Source organism: Carcharodon carcharias, chromosome 5 (genome assembly GCF_017639515.1).
Source record: "Carcharodon carcharias isolate sCarCar2 chromosome 5, sCarCar2.pri, whole genome shotgun sequence".
Lineage (NCBI taxonomy): Eukaryota > Metazoa > Chordata > Chondrichthyes > Lamniformes > Lamnidae > Carcharodon > Carcharodon carcharias.
Genome location: NC_054471.1, coordinates 22,116,463 through 22,135,907, shown reverse-complemented (window position 1 = coordinate 22,135,907; position 19,445 = coordinate 22,116,463). Strand labels below are relative to the sequence as shown.

The following is a 19,445-nucleotide window of genomic DNA, read 5'->3' as shown; positions in this document are numbered from 1 at the left end:
TTTCAAAGTGTCCAGTTATCACATCCTTCATAATAGATTCTAGCATTTTCCTTACTACTGATGTCAGACTAACAGTCTGTAGTCCTCAGTTTTCTCTCTCCCTCCTTTCTTAAATAGTGTGGTTACAGTTGCTACTTTCCAATCTGCAGGAACCATTCCAGAATTTATAGAATTTTGGAAGATGACCACCAATGCATCCATTATCTTTATAGCCACTTTTTTCAGCACCCTGGGATGTGGATCATCAGGTCCAGGGGACTTATCAACTTGCAGCCCCCTTAATTTCTCCAATTTTCTAATTTCTTTCAATTCCTCATTCTCCCTAGCCCCTTAGTTCTCTAGTACTTATGGAAGGTTTTTGGGGGTTTTTTTCTGTGAAAACAAACACAGTTTTTATTTAGTTTCTCTGCCGTTTCCTTATTCCCCATTATAGATCCCCTGTCTCTGCTTGTAATAGGCCCACATTTGTCCCTGCTAATCTATTCTTTTTCCATACCTAAACGAGTTTTTACAGTCCGCTTTTAGGTTTCGCATTGGTTTATTTTCATATTCTATTTTCCCTTTCTTCATCGGTTTCTAGGTCCTCCTTTGCAGAATTCTAAAAAAACTCCCAATCCTCAGGTTTACCTTTTTTTGGGGCAACATTATAAGCCTCTTCCTTTGATCAAATACAATCTTTAACTTAAACAAAAGCAAAATACTACGGATGCAGGAAATCTGAAACAAAAATTAGAAAATGCTGGAAAAACTCAGCAGGTCCAACAGTATCTGTGGAGAGAAGAGTCTGGAGAGAAGCTCTGAAGAGCCATATGGACTCGAACCATCAACTCTGTTTTACCCTCCACGGATGCTGTTAGGCCTGCTGACAATCTTTAACTTCCCTTGTTAGCCATGGTTGGATCACTTTTCCTGTTGGATTTTTGTGCCTCAAAGGAATGTAAGTCTATGGTAAACCATGTATTAATTCTTGAAATGCTAGCCATTGCTGGTCTACCATCACACCTTTTAATGCAGTTTCCCAATCTACCACAGCCAACTTGCCCCTCATATCTTTGTAGTTTCCTTTGTTTAGATTTAAGGCCCAAATGTCAGATTGAAAAGTTACACACCAAATTACACACCTTAACACTCTCTACCCTGATCAGATTTGAAAAGTGCCCAGTCTACCTCAAGTGAAGAGTTTCCCATCACATTCCTGACAGGGCTTTTATAGATGGTGGATATGCTTTAAGAGTGAAGTGAGTTGCTTTCCACAGAATTCCCAGCCTCTGACCTGCTCTTGTAGCCCACAATATTTATATGGCGGGTGTAGTTAAGTTTTTGGTGAATGGTAATCCCCAGGATGATAATGGTGGTGGGGGACTTAGCAATGACAATGCCATTGAATGTCAAGCAGGGAATGGTTAGATTTGCTACTGTTGGAGGTGGTCATTGCCAGGCACTTGTGTGGCGTGAGTATGAATTGCCATTTATCAGCCCAAGCCTGAATGTTGCCCAGGTTTTGCCGCATGTGAGCATGGGCACTGTTCAGTTTCTAAGTTGCAAATATAACTGAACACTACATCAGCAAATATCCTCACTTCTGACCTTATATTGAAGGGAAGATCCTTGATGAAACAGCTGAAGATAGTTGGGGTCAGGACACTACTCTGAGGAACTCTGGCAGTGATGTCCTGGAGCTGAGATGACGATCTCCAACAACCACAACCATCTTCCTTTGTGCTAAATATGACTCCAACTAGTTCAGAGCTTTTTTCATGATTCCCATTGACTTCAATTTTACTAGGGCTCCTTAATGACACACTTAGTCAAATGCAGCCTTGATGTCAAGGACAGTCGCTCTCAACTCACCTCAGGAATTCAGACCTTTTTTACACGTTAGGGCCAAGGCTGTAATGAAGGCAGGAGCTGGGCAAGTAAGCAAGCTATTGCTGAAGAAGTGCTGTTTGATAGAACCATAGAGTTGACAGTGCTGAGAGATGATGATTTTTTTTGACAAAAGTCCTGAATAGTGCTGGCACTCGGACAGATTAACCCTCTCCCTCCCAAAAATGATTACTGATTGCATTGCTTATTGAAAAATAATGAAAACTTCAAACATTTCAGAAACAATATTATTAACCGATAATGCTGGAGGTCGAATGTCTCCCCCAAACATTAGAAAAGAAAAATGATCTCCTATGTTCACCAATTACTGATGACATTAGTTATCCACTGAATAGCTGTCACAAGCAAAGCTTGCTCTGTGCTACAGGAAGGAAGATTCCATAACTTTTCTAAGGTTCCTGCAACAGTTCCATGTAAAATACTGCGCACTGTTGTGAACAGCTCTGCTCTCTCACTGTGAATTTACAAGGGTTCTGTGAGAAACTTTGCAGGTATATGTTTAACAATCATCAAGGCAATGAGGCCATCACAAGGAACCAATGAAGTTTGATGTTCCAGTGAGAGTAAAATGCTGCTAGTGAAGAGTCCACATTCATTAAAATGAAATGTTTTGTTTAAATCACAATTAGAATCAGAGAGGAAACTACTCCTCCCTGCTGAGCTACAATTTTAGACATCAATTAGCCTCTAGCACCTCATCCAAGTCAATATTCTTCAAACATGAGTCTAAGGCAGAAAGTTCTAGCAGGCCATTCTACCACAATAAGCATCACTGTAAAGCCAGATCTTCTGCCCAGGTCACAGCACAGAAGGAGCCCATTTGGCCTCATGTCCATGCTGGTTCTTTGCAAGAGCAATTCAACTAGTCCCAATCCCCTGCACTTTCCCCACTGCAAATATTATCTCTTCACGCGCTTATCCCATTTCCTTTGCAAGTGTGATGTGCCTTCACCATACTCTCAGGCAATGTTTTTCAGGTATCAGCCAATCACTATGTAAAAAGGGTTACCCTAATATTTGGTTCTTTTGGAATTGGTGAACTCTGGTTTTCAGCCCTTCTGCCGACGGGAACAGGTTCTCTCCACTCTGCCGAGACCCCTCATGATTTTGAACACCTCTGTCAAATCTCCTCTCAACCTTCTTTATTCTAAAGAGAACAGCCTCAGCTTCTCTAATCTATCCACGTAACAAGTCCCTCATCCCTGGAGCTATTCTTGTTCATCTTTTCTGCATTCTCTCTAAAGCCTTCACATCCTTGGACACAAAACTCCAGTTGACGCTGAACCAGTGGCTTAGAAAGGTTCACCAAAATTTACTGCTTTTGTATTCTATGCTTCTATGTATAAAGCCAAGGATACTGTTTGCTTTTTTTAACCACTTTCTTAATTTGTCCTGCCACTTTCAACGATTTGTGCATCTATCTCTGTTCCTGCGCCCCTTTAGAATTGTATCCTTTATTTTATACTGCCTCTCATTGTTTTTCAACCAAAATGTATCACTTCACACTTCTCTGCAATAAATTTCATCTGTCACATGTCCACACATTCCACCAGCCTATGTCCTCTTGAAGTCTAACATTATCCTCCTCACAGTTCCCGAGACTTCCAAGCTTTGTATCATCTGGAAATTTTGAAATTGTGCTCCATTCACCCAAATCTAGGTCATCAATGTAAAGAAAAGCAGTGGTTTAGTACTGATCCACCAGGGGAACACCACTAAATACCATCCTCCAGCCCAAAAAACAACCATTCACTCTGTTTTCTGTCACTCAGCCAATTTCAATCCATGCTGCCATTTCACCTTTTATTCCATGGGCTTCCACTTTTCTGACAAGCCTTTTGGAAGTCCATGTACAGTGCATCAGCCACATTATACTCATCAACCCTCTTGTTAAACCCAATTACCTTTAACAAGTTCATACTACCTTTTCTTAATTAATCCACACGGTTAACAACTGTTAATTTAGTCCCAGATTACCACCGAGGCTGAACTGACTGGCCTGTAGTTGCTAGATTTATGCTTCCACTCTTTTTTTTGAACAGGAGTGTTAACATTTGCAATTCTCCAGTCTTCTGGCACCACCCCGGTGTCTAAGGAGGATTGGAAGATTATAGCCAGTCCTAATTTCCTCACCTCCCTAACTAGTTCAGGCGGTTCAACTGTTGTTGTAGTTGAGATCAGAAAGACAACGAAGATTAGGAATCAAAGGCAAGATCCTCTGGTCCCTATGGCTCAATGCGAAGGTGGGTAATTAATTTACTCATTGAGTTATCTGAGGACTCAAAATGAAATTAAAACATGCATTGCAATTCTTTGGCAGCCTGCAGGAATACCTACAGAACAACCTGGAGTCTGCTCAGGGCTAAACAGGTCAGTGACCTTAAATGGGCACAATTGTAAGGAAGGCACTGCTTGCTAATGTTGGCAAATGGCCTGTTTCCAATGTTCTAATAATGTGCAGCACAGCAAACTGGAAAAGCAACACACCAGGGCACAGCTGATTTACCACGGCATTAAAAACCTAGTCCCGCCTGTATCAATGTGGGGAGCTGCTGAGCAGATATCAAGAACTTTCCTAAAGGAAGAAAAGTCATCAGGCAGCTGTTATTAGTGATATTGCTGGAGGGGTGGGAACAGGCAACTTGACTGCAGATAGTTCATGGTTTAGGAATCAGGAGACAAACAAATATTGAAAGGTAATGCTGTCAACTAAGCTTATTTTGTGTATTTGCATCTATACTAAGGCTATTATATGCAAATGACATGCAGTACATTTCATATGGGGGCCAGGTTAGTTCAGTTGGCTAGCATGTGCTCAGAATAATGCTGACAGCATGGGTTTGATTCCTGTTCTGGCTGAAGTAGATTTGGGTCCTCCTCTTCGCTCTGCCCCTTAGAGTGGAAGGCAATGGCAAACCACCAGTGACAAAAACTGGCAAGAAAAACGGCTCAGGATGAAGTAAACAATGAGCTAAGGACCTGCTTTCAAGCAGAACACACATAAATGAAATAAAAGTTTCATAAGCAATGCTCAAATTACTCCCACTGCTAGTACTTTCAACCACTGGTACCACAACCTAGTGTTATACACCTCAAAATATGCTTTCCAAATACAGCCCAAGTTTGAAAGAATAACATTTATAAACGTGCAGTTGGGTTGACGATGTACAAAAAGAGAATGAAAATCAAATCACACCACATTCCAAATGCTTGAACTGAGCTGCCCTCTGAAGTATGTCTTTCAAATAAGGAGAGCGTACCAAAGTGCACCCAGGACCCAGACAGTCAAATTGGTTTTTTTTAAAAAACACGGCACCAGACACATTTTTGAAGACAGAGCTCACAGGTTATTTTTATTCACTGAATCTTAATTTTCTTCCAACCCCACAGTAGTATTTGGGATTACCAACAGGAAAATGTTCATTCATTATATATGTGAAAGCTGGCCTTGATGGAGCATACCTGATGTTGCGGACGTGTTGCTGTGGCACAGGTTGATGCTGGAAATGGTCAGGCCATCGATGGTGAAGACAAAGGGGAGCGTGATCGATGAGAGATGAGGCAGGCTGAAGACAGCAGCTGGCTGGATGGATAGGGGAAGTATTTTGGCACACAGATGTCGGGTACTCGGAGCGAGCTTGCAGACAAGAGGGAGTCAATGGAGAGGTGATGGTGGTATTTCCCAAAGAATGGCAATCTGGTTGGTTACTGTGACAACACAAGGGATGATGGTATGGACAATGGTGGCAACATTGTGGCAGCAGTGGCACAGGTCTTTGGTTATTTATTGTGCTGTCTGGAAAGAGAGAAGGCTTAACAGTGCCATTTGGCAGCGTACCACTGTTCTGACTCACTTTTGTCCTTGAGGTCTCCTTGGCTGACAGCTGCTGGGAGAGGTGGTCTCCATCGCAGGCTGCAGGGATGCTGTTACCGTTAGCATTTGATGGGACACTGCCATTGCTCTGAACCATGAAGTCACCATTCCTGTTGCTCATAGCCATGCTCTTGTTTCACCAGCTTCTTCACATCCGTCACACGTCTGAAAATAGAGCACAAACAAAACAAGATGTTAAAAATACTTTCAGTTAAAAAGACATTGGGAAAATCTCAATCTATCGAAATTCCTGATCCCATTGAGTAACATAAAGAAACGATTCAAACATTCACTACCCCTTCACCCCAGCTGTCTCTTTACAGACACATACAAATTCAGAAAGATAAAACAATTTACCGTATTTGTCCTATATTATACTCAAATATTCAGAGTAAGTATGCAGAATACGTGAACCAACTGGTGAACTGTGGAAAGGCACACTGTGCTCCAAAGTTAATGACAGAAGCGCCCAAAGCAGATTGTTTGGATTTCTCAAGAACCCACCCAGAAGCTTGTCACACTGTAACTCTGTTTTTCTCACGAGGGTCTCCAATCTCCACATTTGAAGAACTTGCCTTGTAATCTCAGCCAAAAGTTCCTTCCACTCGGGCAGCTTCAACAAGAATCCATCTCCAGGATTTCAATGTCTGAGATTCCTTTCCCCTGGATCTCCACATACACTCAATCTTCACCTTCCAAGCACAATTTCAAATCTTCAGCCATGCCAAGCACAACTGCTTCAAAGGGTGCCTTTGTCCTGCCCTGTGGAATGACGCACCTCTGCAATGACGCACCTCTTCAGGTCACCTGACCTGCAGTTCCACGCTGTTTCACTTTTCCTCTCTGTCTTCTGCGCAGCTGCGCAGGGCCGCTTACTGGCCTGAAAATGTGAAAGATACCAACTATGCACGTGCAGCCCTTTCTTGGCTGACGCACGCGTACAAGTCCCGAGGCCCACCAGGAACTGTAGTTCCCAAACCATGACTCTGATTTAAACTTTTTTTTTCGTTTCATTATAACAGGTGGACAAATGGGTATGCAGAGCAGAAAGTACGTTTGTGGTGTGGGGAACAGAATGGAGACAATACTCCAAGTGCAATCCGACATTGCATTGTAAAGCCTTAATGTGTGCTATGGTTTTCTTGTTGCCCACTCACCTAACCTGTCAATATCGCTTTGCAGCCTCTCTGTGTCTTCCCTGCAGCTTACCTTTTCAGAAAAATGAGCGGGGATTTCATTGAAACGTATAAAATTCTGACAAAGTTGGACAGACAATGCAGGGATGACGTTTCACCTGGCGGGGTGGGGGGGGGGCTCTAGAACAAGGGGTCACAGTATCAAGATATGGGGTAGGCCATTTAGGACTGAGATGAGGAAAAACTTCCTCACTCAGAGGGTGGTGAACCTGTGGAATTCCCTACCACAGAAAGCTGTGAAGGCCAAGTCACTGAATATATTCAAGAGGGAAACAAATTTCTAGACAATAAAGGAGTCAAGGGGTATGGGGAGAGAGTGGGAGTATGGTGTTGAGATAGAGGATCAGCCATGATCGCATTGAGTGGTGAAGCAGGCTCAAAGGGCCTACTCCTGCTCCTAATTTCTATGTTTAGCCCCAGCTCAATGAGCCCTTATCTTACCTATTAACCTCTTGTGTGGCACCTTATCGAATGGCTTTTGGAAATCCAGGTATACTACATCTACTGGTTCCTTCTATCGACCCTACTAGTTACTTCCTTAAAAAATTCAAATAAATTTGTCAAACAGGTTTTCCCTTTAGAGAAACCAAGTTAACTAGTTCTAATCATACTATGATAAAAAGCAAAAAACTGCAGATGCTGGAAATCCAAAACAAAAATTAAAATACCTGGAAAAACTCAGCAGGTCTGGCAGCATCTGCGGAGAGGGACACAGTTAACGTTTTGAGTCCGTATGACTCTTCAACAGAACATAACAATGCACTTAGAAAAACATTGTAAGACTTCTTTCATGATAGGTTGCAGCATTTTGCCGACAACTGATGTTGGACAAACTGGCCCATAGTTCAGTTTTCTCTCTCCCTCCTTTCTTGAAAAGCAGTACAACATTTGCCAACTTTCAATCTAATGGGACTATTCCCAAACCTAAGGAATTTTGGAAAATTATGGCTAGATCATCAACTATTTCTGCAGCTATTTCTTCTAGAGTGTCGGCCATCAGGTCCCGGGAGCTGACATCTGCTCACAGAAACATAGCTGTGTGTCCAGGATATCCAAATTTCTATTTCTCAAAAAGATAGAAAATCAGTGTTGTGATTGGGGTGAAGTTGCCATTTATTTTAGGAAAGGAATAAAAGTTGGGAAGCAATGATGTATTTAGGGCTGCCAATTCTGGTTGAATGTATTCTTGGGAATTTCATGACATGTCCTGTCTCCAACTGTCTCACCCAGTAAAATCACCTTTTGTTTTACCCATCTCCCAAAAATTAATCAATGGAAGTGTTCAAAGAACATAAAAATATTATTTCAAAGCTCCTGTGATTTTTCTTCAGAGTTGTTTGTGGCAGTGCCCTGAAGATTAATCTTTAATTCCTGGACAATTCAGGACAATCCTGGAGGGTTGTCAACCCTAAATATATTGTAAATAGTGAAAACAATATGGAGACACTGGCTCCAAATGGAGTTTATCACAAGCACCACAGCATTTCTAGGAATGTTAAAAGATCACCAAACTGAAAGAATTCATATTTACTACTCAATATCTACATTTGTGTAATAAAATCACAATGACAGCCATTGAAAGCTTTATGCACATAAACCAGGGTGCACTGAGGCACAGAGTATAATATGAAAGTGTTTAGGATAAAAGTGACAAACAGGTGGGAAGGCCATTGACTCTCCACTAAAGGTTCAGGAGGCTGCACCAAAAGTGAAAAGGTGTGCTGGACATTATTTATCTCTCATCTGACACCTAAAAGAGATTACCTTGTCAGATATCCCATTGCCGTTTGTGGGGTCATGATCTGTGCAAACTGGCTGACACGTTTGCCTACAAGCAAAGGTCACAACTCTTCAAAAGCACCTCATTGGTTGTAAAGTGCTTTGGGATGTTCTGAGATTGTGAAAGGCATTATATAAAAGCAAAATTATTATTACTGAAGGAATTAAACCAAATAAATCAGAAAATGCTGGAAATACCCAGGTCAAAGTATTATATTTCCAGCATCTTCAGTTTTATTTCAGATTTCCAGCATCCATATTATTTTGTCCTTGTTCAGATGAAAGGAACCCGGTCACAGCTTTCACCATAATTGCCTTCGATTGTTTTAATTTTAGCGCTATTAAAACAAACTCATTACACAGAGAAAGAATAAAAGCATCATATCTGAAAAAGTCAAGACTATCAACCGCAGCTATACAAGCACCTTCAAGGTTTTGACTCTGCATCTTTCTAAGGAATTAAATGGACACTTTAATGGACGAAAGGCAAACAATCAGCCTGTCTAGAAATGATCAAATGGCAGCCTCCACCTGCTTCTGAACTGAATTTGAAACGTACAAAAGCTATGCAAGGCTGTATTTGGTACAAGAGTGTGTGCATCCCCAGATTAAACAAGATCCCGAAACCAGAGCCTGAGAGTGGGGCAAAGATAGCTGTTTTTTGTTGCTATTAAGTATTTTAATTATTGGAAGTGCAGACTCGGCAGCTGCCAGGTGTTAACTGAAAACACAAACTTCAGTCACAGGCTTTCTAAATGCCAGTTTTGATTGGATAGGCTGAAGACCACTGGCTCCACATCAGAAAGCAATTAGATTGCATCAAGTATTTCCATCTCACAGAGATATCTTAAATAGGGCATATTATGCTACTCAATTCAGATTCTATAGAATCTGCAGCCATGACAAAGCTGAGGCTGTTGACTTTTTAGACCTTTTAGGTATATACAGCATTTTCTATTTTATATCAAACTTCCAACAGTCAGAATTTTTCTCTTTATCTATATACAAACTAGGAGCAGGAGTAGGCCACTCAGCCCTTCGAGCCTGCTTTGCCATTTAATAAGATCATGGCTAATTTGATTGTAACCTCCTGCCTACCCGCAGTAACACTGCCATCTATGATGCTGGGGACCTCAGGAGGATGCTGAGATAGAACATTATTAAGGGGAGTCAGTGGCATAGTGGTAATATCATTGGACTAGTAATCCAGAGGCCTGGGCAAATGCCCTGGTGACATGTTCAAATTTCACCTCGCAGCTGGTGGAATTTAAATTTAATTCATTCAATTACTTAATACAAAAAAATCTGGATTATAAAGCTAATCTCAATAACACTGTCATAAAATTATCATTGATTGTTGTAAAAACCAATCTGGTTCACTAATATCCTTTAGGGAAGGAAATCTGCCATCCTTACCTGGTCTGGCCTACATGTGATCCCAGACCCCACAGCAATGAAATGGCCTCGCATGCCACTCAGTTGTAACAAATCGCTAAAGTCAAAAAAGAATAAAACTGGATGGACCACAGACAATTGACTTAGGAAATGACACACAGCCCTGTCAACCGTGCAAAGTCCTCCTTACTAACATCTGGGGGCATGGGCCAAAATTAGGAGCTGTTCCACTAGTCAAGCAATAGCCTGATATAGTCATACTCACCAAATTGTACCTTACACCTAATGTCCTATCACCACCATCACCATCCCTGGGTATCTCCTGGCAGGGCAGATCCAGCAGAGGTGGTGTATGGTGATATACAGTCCTTGCAATCAACAACATTGATTTGAAACCCATGACATCATGGCATCAGGTCAAACATGGACAAGGAAACCTCCCACTGATTACCAACTACTGCGCTCCTTCAGCTGATGAATTAGCACCCCATGTTGAACACCACTTGGAGGAAGCACCGAGGGTAACAAGGGCACAGTAGCACCACTACTGATCAAGCTGTGTCAGTATGTATCTGCTAGACTGGGTCTATGGCTTATGATGAGAGAATCAACAAGAGAGAAAAACCTACCATACCCTATCCTCAGGTGCATCTGTCCATGACAGTATTGGCAGGAGTGACCACTGCACAGCCCTTGTAGAAATGAAGTCCCACCTTCACATTGAGGATACCTTCCATTGTGTTGTGTGGCACTACCACTGTGCTAAATGGAATAGATTCAGAACAGATCAAGGTGGTCAAAACTGAGCATGCATGAGGCGCTGTGGGCAATCAGCAGCAGCAGAATTGTATTCAACCACAGACTGTAACCTCAACTGGCATATCCCCCACTCTACCATTACCACCAAGCTAAGGGATCAACCCTGGTTCAATGAAGAGTGGAGGATGGCATGCCAGGAGCAACATCAGGCATACCTAAAAATGAGGTGTCAACCCTGTGAAGCTACAACACAGGACCACTTACATACCAAACAGTGGAAACAGCATGCAAAAGGCAGAGCTAAGTGATCCCACAACCAACAGATCAGATCAGATCAAAGCTCTGCAGTCTTGCCACATCCAGTCGTGAATGATGATGGACAATTGAACAATAGGAGGAGGCGGCTCTACCAATATCCCCATCCCCAAATGACAGGGGACAGCAAATCAGTACAAAAGACAAGGCTGAAGCATTTGCAACCATCTTCAGCCAGAAGTGCTAAATTATGAACAGTTCCTTCATTAAGTGCACTAACAGACTAGCTTTAGACAGAAGCAAAATATTGCAGATGCTGGAAATCTGAAACAAAAACAGAAAATGCTGGAAAAACTCAGGTCTAACAGCATCTGTGGAGAGAAAAAAAAGTTGACATTTCGAGTCCATATGACTCTTCTCTTTAGCTCTGAAGAAGAGGCATATGGACTCGAAAGGTTAATTGTTTTTTTTTCTCCACAAATGCTGTTAGACCTGAGTTTTTCCAGCATTTTCTGTTTTTGTTTCAGGCTAGCTTTAACTTGCGAGAGTAGAGTGCCTGAGGTAATATCTTTGGGTCAGTTCTTACTCCTGATGATGAGAATGGAATCTTGTGACTGGAAACTGATCGAGGAAGTTTGAGGTGAAGAGCAATTGCCTACTCTGGAGATGGTACGCACAACTGCTATTACTATGTAAGCGCTCACTCTGTCTCCTTTTTTAGTGATTTAAACTAAATAGTTGGTGGGAGAGGGAGAGTTCACGAGGGGAGATTTGAAAAGTTAAAGAGAAAGGAAAAGGCAATAATGCAGAGTGGTGATGCAGCTAATGATAACCAGAGTGTGACAAAAAGAACAGAGTACAAACATAAGAGCACACCAACAAATAAGGTCAGAGTAGGGAAAGACTAAAAAGAGAGAATTAAAAGCTCTTTATCTGAATACATGAAGCATTCCCAAACAGGTTGATGAATTGATAGCCATTACAGACACGTGATTGCAAAGTGACCAAGGCTGGGACCTGAATATACAAGGGTATTTGACATTTTGGAAGGACAGGAAGGAAGGAAAAGGAGGTGGGATGGCTCTATTAATAAAGGATAAGATCAGTAAAGTAATGAGAAATGATCTTGGATCGGAAGATCAAAATGTAGAATAGACTCCTAGTTACACAATAGCACAGAGCACAAATCAAGAAATAACGAGGGATTGTAAGAAAGGTATTGCAATTATCATGGGAGATTTTAATCCTCATACAGATTGGATGAATCAAATTGGTAAAAGTAGCCTGACGATGAGTTCAGAGTGTATTCAGGGCAGTTTCTTAGAACAATATGTTCTGGAACCAACCAGTGAACAGGATATGTGACACTTGGTAATGTGTAATGGTAATGAGACAGGGTTAATTAATGATCTCATAGTAAAGGATCCTCCAGTTAAGAATGATCTTAACACATTAGAATTCCATATTCAGATTGAGGGTGAGAAATTTAGGTCTGAAATTACTGTCTTAAAAGTAAATAAAGGCTATTGTCATGACTCACTGGGGACAGTGCGCTGTAATATCAAGCCCCACTGTTCCCCGAGCCACGACAAATGTGAAAAGTTTGATCAAACCGCCTGATTGCCTCAATTCTACCTAACTGTTTAATTTAGGTTAACAGAATACGACTGCCAGGTTTGTAAACTTAATAAGTAAATAACTGTTTATTGAACAAACTGTCATTAACCAGTGGAAAAAGAAATATGAACTGCTAATTTCTAACTCTATAACTTAAACTCTACCTTTTCTTAAATCTCTATACACAGACATACAAGACACATAAGATACACAAAAAAACAATGATTTTAAGGGAGCAATGAAACAGTTCAATAGCACCAATTCCGGAGTACAGGATTCGATGGGTTGATATGATCAATGTCTTCCAAATTCCTTTCAGTTTTTATTGATGACATGAGGTGGTCTTCCAGCATTTTCAGTATTTGGTTCACTGGTTGAGCACTTGCCTTTCAACGTCTCTAACATTGATTTTCCCCTTTGCCTCTTGACATGCGTTTTCAGACACAGAGAGAGAGAGCAGGTTATAAAGATATAAGGAGGAAAAGCCAGCTAGCTATTATTGTGGAATTATTGGAATCTTTCACACACAAGAGAATGAGATCTTAGGTCTTGTTCCTTTCCAGCTAGAACCTATTCTTCTGCACTGCCCTCACACAAAGCCTGGTCACCTGGTCAAGAGCCAATTGAAATGTTGCTTCCAGGTAGCTCCCTTGGTCCAGAGCTCCTTTCCAGCACCATCCAGTCTTTCATGGCACGCTTTGTTCCAGGACTACAACATTGTATATGTCTCTCATCCTGTTCCAGTGCGCATGTCATTCAAACTGCAGCCATTATAATTTTAATCCATAGTCCAATGAAAATTAAAAGATATGTTCTTTACAACAATCCAACAGAAATAAAAATATGTGCTCCTTATACAATTACAAGGGTATGAAGATGCAGTTGGCTAAAGTGGACTGGGTAAATAATTAAAAAGGTAAGATGGTAGAAAAGCAGTGGCAGATATTTACTGAGATATTTCACAACTCTCAACAAAAATATATTCTATTGAGAAAGAAAGACATTACGAGGAGTTTTCACATATCAGTAACTGACTCAGGAAGTTAAGGATGGTATCAAATTGAAGGAAAGGGTGTTCAATGTTGCAAAGATTAGTGGTAGCCCAGAAGATTGGGAAAATTTTTGAAACCAGCAAAGGAGGATGATGAAAAAAATAAGAGGGAGAAACTGCAGTGTGAAAGAAAACTAGCAAGTATAAAAAGAGACACTAAAAGCATTTACAAGTATATAAAAAGGAAAGACTTGCTAAAGTAAGCATTGATCCCTTAGAGAATGATACTGGGAACTTAATAATGGAAAACAAGGAAATGGCAGAGAATTTGAACAAGTATTTTGTAGCTGTCTTCACAGAAGACACAGAAAGCTTCCCAAGAATAGCAGAAAATCAAGAAACAAAAGGAAGGGAGGGGCTTAAAACAATCACAATCACTAGAGAAAAAAAAAACGGGGAAAACTAGTGAGACAAGGAGGACAAGTCCCCTGGACCTAATGGCCTGTATCCTAGGGTGTTAAAGGAATTGGCTGCAGAAAAAGTGGATGTATTGGTTGCAATCTTCTAAAATTTCCTAGATTCTGGAAAGTTCCCAGCAAACTGGAAGGCCACAAATATAACACTGCTATTTAAGAAAGGAAAAACAGAATGCAGGAAACGATAGGCCAGTTAGTTTAGCATCTGTCATTGGGAAAATCCTAAAATCCATTATTATGGAGGTAGCAGCAGGACTTTTAGAAAATCATAACACAATCAGGCAGAGTCAACATGGTTCCGTGAAAAGGAAATTAGTGTTTGACAAATTTATTAGAGCTTTCAGAGGATGTAAGAAGCTGGGTGCATTAAGGGGAACCTGTAGATGCAGTGTATTTGCTTTTGCAAAAGGCATTCAATAAGGTGCCACATAAAAGATTACTGCACAATACAAGGGTTCATACTGTTGGGGGTGATATATTAGCATAGATAGAGGACTAGTGATAGTTTAATTAAGTTATATGTGTATTTGGGTGTGTTAGAAATAAGGTATATCTTTAAGTTTAAGCTTAATTTTGTATTTCTGTATTTTGTGGGTTAAAATAATGAAACCGGAGTTCTAGTTTCACTTCAAAAGATGCCTGCATTTTAATGAGATTTTATGACTTTTGAAGGGGAGTTAAAACAAACAAGGTAGAAAAAAGCTGTGCTGTTGCCCAGCAACAGGGGCCCAAAGAAAAGGCCCCACATAGACAAAGAAACTAAAAGCAGTTTGAGTTCAGTTGAAAGGAGACACCAGCAGAAGCAGCAAAGGAGGGACAGATAGCAAGTCCTAAACTAAAGTTGAAGCCAGCACCAGGAGGAGTAGGACACAGAAGAGGGAACTGCAAGAAGCAGGTTCCAAAAAACTAACGAAGAAAGTCCCCAAATCCAGAGGAGTGGAACATGAAAGATCCAAGAGGACAGTTAGGTCAAAAGACAAGGACAGGAACCTAGAATAGTCCTGTTAAGTGAAGTTAAGAGTGAGGAACAGAGAAAGGCTCCAATTTCTAAACAGAGAAGCTGCAGGATGCAGTTTTAAAGCAATATAGGCTTGCGAGAACCCACAAGACCCAAGGAGACAGCTGAAGGTCTGTACCTCTTTACTATGGGCACGTGAAGCAGTTGGGGGTGTTCTATTGGTACGGCTGAGAATATGAGAGGGGTGCATGGAAGGAAAAGTTTGAATGCATGTGATAATCCAGGGGAGAAGAGTATCGGAAGGAGAGTTCGAAATCCTGGAGGTGCACCCTTGTGGAAGGCATCTGAGAAAAGGCATTGTTTGGGAGAGGATTCCAAAGCGGGATCTTTGAGAGCGGAGATTGGAAACCCTTGCGTGAAAGATGGAGTTCAATGAGACCAGTTAGCTCACCATGTGACAAGTCTCTGGGGGTGGGGGAAGAGTTGATGAGGCATCCATAGCATCCATTTGGCATGGCATCTGTCACTTGGTTTCAAAGTATGGTGTGTCTGAGCACAGGTTACCTATTGGTTTACATGGACTGCGTACTTACTGTGAACAATAGAGTATAAGATAGGTTTTGTAACTTGTGTTATCCTTACGAATCTGTATATCTGTAAAGGTATAGTTGTGAATGAAAGAGTGTTGTAATATAGTTCATATTTTCTTGTTTAATCAATGTTTCATTCTTTTGTTAAAAGGTTGACTCCTGTGACTCTGTTCAGTAGCCGCCTTCCTGGTTTCCAAACAAAAAAATAAAGTTAGGGTCCATCAACCGGGTTTCACCCTGGGGATCTGGCTTGTACTATAGTAACATCAGTTGGAGATTGATAACAAAGTGGGGCTCGTCTGGAATTATCGTTTTAAGGTGGGATCTCCTGTGGGATTAGAAATCCATGGCTTTTGGTGGGATCGGTGAATCCTTAAAAAGAAAAAGGTGTGTGTGGAGGTACTGATGTACTGGACATAGGAATTGGAGTTGCTATGAGGTATGTTATACAAGTTGGAATTCTAAATAGCTTTGAAGACTTTTTGTTTTAACAGATGAAAAACGTAACACTGACTTGTTTACAAAACTTAACCAATTTTTAACCAGGAGTCAGCTAACAGAATTGGTGAATAGGCTGGAGTTAGAATTACCCATAGGGGCAAGGAAAGCAGACATAGCTGAGATAATAGTGCAGCATTTGAAATTGGAAGGGATACCAGAGAGACCATGTCCTCCAGGAGATGAGTCAATTGAATTGGCTAAAATTCAGTTGCAAATGAGAAATCTTGAATTGAAGGAAAGAGGAAAGGAAAAGAGAAAGAGAGGAAAAAGAAAAAGAGCATTTCAAAGGGAGCAAGCAGAAAGACAGGAGAGAGTAAGGGAGCAAGATAGGATAAGAGAACTTGACCCCCACAGGGAGAAGTTATCAATAGAGGAAAGATAGAAGGAACAAGAAAGGGAATACAAGCATAAAAGGCTAGACTTTAAAAAAAAAAAGGCCTCAAATGCTGAGGAAGGTTCTGATGGTGAAACAACTACCTCCAGCCCAAAGCCCAGTGGGGAGTTGTTTAAATTTATGCAAGCTCTTCCAAAGTTTAAGAAAAGGGATGTAGAGGTATTCTTCATCTTGTTTCAAAAGCTGGCTAAGCAAATGAAGTGGCCAAAAGAAATCTGGACATTGTTCCTACAGAGTAGGTAGGTGGGTAGAGCTCATGAGGTATATGCACCGCTGCCAGACAAGGTGTCTGTGGCTTATGATGCAGTAAAAAAGGGTATTCTGAGTGGGTAGGAATTAGTCCAAGGCATACAAGCAGAAGTTCTGTCACATAAGGAAACAGCCAGGGCAGACCTATATTGAGTTTGAGAGGGTAAAGCAAAGTAATTTTGATTGTTGGATATGGGCATCAAAGTTGGAGACAATGTATGAAGCTCTTAGAGAAATAATTCTTTTAGAGAATTTAAAGATTCACTTCCTCCTGTGGTTAAAACCCATGTTGAAGACCAGAGGGTTAAAACAGCTAGACAGGCAGGGGAGATGGCTGACGATTCTGAGCTAGTCCATAGATCTAAAATCTTTTTCCGTCATCCCCACAAACCCGAGAAGGATAGAAGATAGGAAGGTGAAAGGAAGGCAAGTAGCCAGGGAAGAGAAGGGACAGTTGGCATTTCCCAGGAAATTCCTCCCTAGGCCAGAAAGGAAGGTGCTGAGGATGGCATTGACATTCAAAGGCCTAAGTACTTCCTTTGTAACAAGGTGGGACATGTTCGGGCAGATTGCTGAAGATTAAATGGTAGACCTATTGCAGTAGTAGGAGTGTCTAAGAAATCCGCAGGAAAGATTGCATCAGAAAAGAAAATGGTTGTTAAAACAGTAGCAGGTGAAACATGTTCCTTCAGAACTGACAGGAAAGAGGGATATGAATCAGGATAGTCCAGAGAATTCTTCTTTGATTACTGGTGAAGGAAGTCAGGTTATTAGAGAATCTGGATGTTTTGTCTCGAAGGGAGAAGTGTTCCATTACTCTTCCAATAAGTAATCAGATTAAAATTTTGACAGATACTGAGCAGATCAATCATTGATGGTGGTTGATGATACAGTGTGTGTTACGGGTAGTTTTATGAAGGAAAGTGAATTAATAAGAGGTGTTAATGGAATTTATGAATTTTTTTTGTGGAAACTCAACTTACATAGTCACCTTGTGAACAGAACTGTTATGGTGGGAGCTATTCCTAAATCACCTAACGAAGGAGTAGATTTTATTCTGGGTAATGATTTGACCTGGCAACAACTGTATTGTAGCAGACAGTTGGTCATGCAAATCTTAAGAAGCACAGAAAACTACTGTGGCTAAACATGAAACACTAATTGCAGATAACAAGCAGTTGAAGGAAAACCTGATTAATGTCGAAAACCAACTTCCATGCATAAAAGAGGTGCTTGCTAATGAAAAACGAGAATGGGTGAGAACAATTGAGAATCAGAGAAAGTGGAACACTTGGCTGAGGACTTGAAATGTCTAAATGATAAACTTGTAGGAGCAAATTTAATAAATGTCAATCTTCAGTTAAAACTTGATGAACTTCAAGCATCAGAAGTCTCTATGAAGTTTCTATGAAATATCATGGAAAATGCCTTGAACAGGAAAATGAATTGTGGGTAAAACAGAATAATTGGTTGAATGCAGAATTAAAAACTAAAACTAACAAACTGTTAGAATTTCATCAAGAGTAATGAGATTCTTGAACTTCAATGCAATCTGGAGAAAATGAAACAGGAGATGTGTGGTATGGAGTGTCACAGTTCTGAAGTTGTTCATGTATATAAAAATTTCTTGCTGAATTGTGGTCTAGCTGAGCAAAAAACTGATCCAAGTAATTGTAGTGATGTATCAACTTCAGTTATGGACAATATGAAAACAACTGAAGTGCCTGCAGAATTAGAAATTAAGAATTATCAACAAAAAGGACTGAAAGTGCGAAATGACCCATTCAGGTCAATGACCAGAGACAATGATTTACAAGTGCTTGCCAGTGTTAATACACAAAATACAGCAGCTGGAATCGAGACAAATAGACAGTATGCAAAAGACCATTTAAAACTTGTAGAGGAGAGGCATGAAACAATTCATTGATTGTGCAAAAAAGTTGAAGGATTAGAATGAACTATGAAACTCCAAAGGGAGAAAATAATTGACATTGCTCAAAGGGAAGTGGAAAGGACCTGTTTGAAATAGGATTGGGAGAAACAAGATCATAAAAAGTTTAACCATCAAACAAAGCAAGAGTACGAAACCCTTTTGTTTGAACATAAAAAGCCTCTCAACGACATCCTTGAAACGGCGAAAAGAGATTTTGACTAGAGAAGAAATGGGATGTTAATGCATGGAAGTGCCATATTGACTTTGCTAAATCGAAATGAGGATTCACCACATTAGAGTGCGGAAAATGACATTGAGAATGGAATTACTCCTACAGTTAACGAAAAGGATGATTGGGCTATGGACTTAACTGAAACACTCTTTGCTGAGTCAAAGACTGGAAATAAGAGGGAAAAAGAAACACAAGAGTTGAGTTAAGATAATGCTATGATGTATAAATTCTACTAATCTTGTTACATTTATTGACTTGCAGTGCATTTTTGTAATTGTACAATAGGATGTGTAGTTGTGAAACGAGATGGAAAATTTATGTGTGTAGTATGTAATAAGCTATTGTTGGTGGTTTATGAT

General features: G+C 40.6%; 1 protein-coding gene across 9 annotated transcripts in view; it reads right to left on the bottom strand.

Annotated features, from left to right (window-relative positions):
• Window positions 1-19,445, bottom strand: part of disp1 (dispatched homolog 1 (Drosophila)) — a 423,869-nt gene that overhangs the window by 137,281 nt on the left and 267,143 nt on the right. For all 9 annotated transcript variants that reach the window (XM_041188528.1, XM_041188529.1, XM_041188531.1 and 6 more), the window contains one exon: window positions 5,350-5,926. In XM_041188528.1, the coding sequence (XP_041044462.1) occupies window positions 5,350-5,888 (539 nt within the window). In that variant the 5' untranslated portion in view covers window positions 5,889-5,926. The remainder of the gene's footprint in view (window positions 1-5,349; window positions 5,927-19,445) is intronic.